General features: G+C 35.5%; 1 protein-coding gene across 1 annotated transcript in view; it reads left to right on the top strand.

Annotated features, from left to right (window-relative positions):
- The window catches only part of LOC137652706 (cell adhesion molecule Dscam2-like), a 466,536-nt gene that overhangs the window by 422,280 nt on the left and 41,756 nt on the right, over positions 1 to 2,500 (top strand). Inside the window, exon 26 of the mRNA XM_068386108.1 lies at positions 479 to 848. Within this exon, the coding sequence (XP_068242209.1) occupies positions 479 to 848 (370 nt within the window). The remainder of the gene's footprint in view (positions 1 to 478; positions 849 to 2,500) is intronic.

Here is a 2,500-nt window from a genome sequence, read left to right as displayed (position 1 = left end):
ATATATATATATATATATATATATATATATATATATATATATATATACACACACATATATATATATATTATATATATATATATATATATATATATATATATATATATATATATATATATATATAAATATAAAAGAAATAGATCATAAACGAACAAAGTTTTAGTATAGCGGGTGAGACATGGGCCACGTGACTAATCTCTTGCATCAAAACTTCCTTTTCAAGGGATCCAATTTGATGAGGTATTTCCAACTATTTTTTTTATTCTTCTTTATTAAGCACAATATAGTTATTTTGATCAATGGGGGTATCTAATTTTTCTGTAGAACCTACTTTTGATTTTAATCTTCCATTTTTTATCTCTCTCTCTCTCTCTCTCTCTCTCTCTCTCTCTCTCTCTCTCTCTCTCTCTCTCTCTCTCTCTCTCTCTCTCTCTCAGCATTCAAAATGTCCGCTGATTCCGTTGATTTCCTTCCTCAGAAAATTGAAAGCTATGGAGAAGTGAAACGCCGAGGCAGCCGCAGCCGTGGCCAGCGACGTAGTCGTAGCCGCAGCCGCAGCCGAGGAGGCGTAGCTGACAGCGGAGACGACTACGAGACCCTAGGCTCAGACACCGAAACAGAACACGGAGGCGTTTCTTCCAGAACTGAATCTTCCAACCAGCTAGATGACATTCCTTCAATCAGGGACCACACCGTGTACGCCCGAGGCCCTCCCAGCAAAGACCCCAGGGACCCCGTCTACTCCAGGGAGGCTGCTAGAGTGCCGCCCCCTTCCAAGGACCCCAGGGAACCCGTGTATTCCAGAGACAGTTCCAGGGATCCGGCCTTCCAGCAGAGGATTCATCACAGTAGGTGTCAAGTTTTTGCCGTTGACATATTCTTTTATTTACATTCCAGAAACACTATTTTTCCAGTGGTCCAGACCTCGTTCCAAAAAATACCCTGCTCGCATTTATATATTATAGCCTTGGTTCTAGCCTTTTCTGGGTTGATTCTCTCTTTCTCTACATGTCAGTTTAAATAAGACTTAGGGATAATCCAACTTCCTTAAAAGTTTGTTTTAACAGTGGTGAGCAGTCACTAATGTTGACCACCTTGGTCCTGATCTTGGTTTTCAATTTAAAGATGTATTTTAACCGATTCTTAAAATCGTATTATTAGGAGAATTACAGAGAATCATGTTTGAGTGCAGTGTTAACTAGGTAATCATTCTGAAACAATTATCGGGAAACTATGAAGTACACTACTGATACATAAGGAAACTTAATGCTCATCTAGATTAAGTTGTCCTTGTTAAATTTACACGATGAAATGATTCTCTGTGAATTGAGATTGCAATATCATAATTTCTTAGGACTTGAAGATGTGCATTGTATACAAATCGAATATTTATTCTTGTAAATACTTAAATATGTAAAAAAAAAAAAATCTATAGCTTATTTTTTTAGAATGAGACCCTGAAATATGGAAATCTTTGTCTTATTCTTATTTTGAAAGAGTATTCATCCTGAACATAGAATCTAGTTAAATTCATGAAGGAAAATATTCATCATTTCCTTCTTTTCAAAGCACACGCCAGTATTTAAGAGAATTATTCTCGGCTTCAGAATTAGAGGTTGATATTAATTAAAACCCCATTAACCCTAAGAACAGGTTAACTCTTTTTTTTCAAAACTCATGTCAGTCCCACCATAAACTTAATACAATGTAGTGTTAAATAAGACAATGTAGAAAGGAATCATTGCAACCGAGACAGAGAAGATCCCCGAATTGAAGGCTAGTGTCAGGGACATTTGTGTCACTTTTCGCCTGAAACTGCACACTTCGTCACTAGGGATGTGCTCAGACTCGGCAACGCTAAAGAGATGTGTCGCTATCACTTGGATCACTGTCACTAATATGTTGGTTTCATTTTTTTCTTATGTAGCTTTTCATTGACGCGTTCAGCTCGCGTGCAAATATTTGAGTTTCCAAGCATCAACGTATATTTACCAGATATCAACGTTGGTGAATGAAAGCTCAAAGTGAAAACAAAACAGTGATGTTGACGTGATGGCGATCCTTTTAAAATTCGGACTAAAAATTAAGGAGAATGAGCAAGAAATTGAAAACTCAATAGTTTTCATTTAATCTCTTGATAATATATTTTATCAAAATTCTCCTAAAATTTGTTCATATTAAATTCTCAGCTGCATATTAAAGCATGCTGTCGAAATATTGAATTTTGTTTTGCAATTAGGCCAAATGGTTTTGAAAGGAGGAAAAAAATAATTTATTGCTTCTTATCCTTCGCTTGCTATTATGGAATAAAAGTCACTATACTTTTATTTATTTTTTTTTACTAAACATCATAGTAACCTAGATTTCTTTATTTTTACATGAAATCTACATGTCTCACTCAGCTAAGGGAACTTTCTCAATTCCATTGGGTCTTTGCGTTTTTATTGGCATTTTATTTTGAAGCAGTAGTTGGTAATATTCAAATTGATTGTCAAGCAAA

This window comes from Palaemon carinicauda, chromosome 14, assembly GCF_036898095.1.
Source record: "Palaemon carinicauda isolate YSFRI2023 chromosome 14, ASM3689809v2, whole genome shotgun sequence".
NCBI classification, from domain to species: domain Eukaryota; kingdom Metazoa; phylum Arthropoda; class Malacostraca; order Decapoda; family Palaemonidae; genus Palaemon; species Palaemon carinicauda.
The sequence above is the reverse complement of the archived record's forward strand: the minus strand, read 5'-3'. Positions and strand labels throughout refer to the sequence as shown.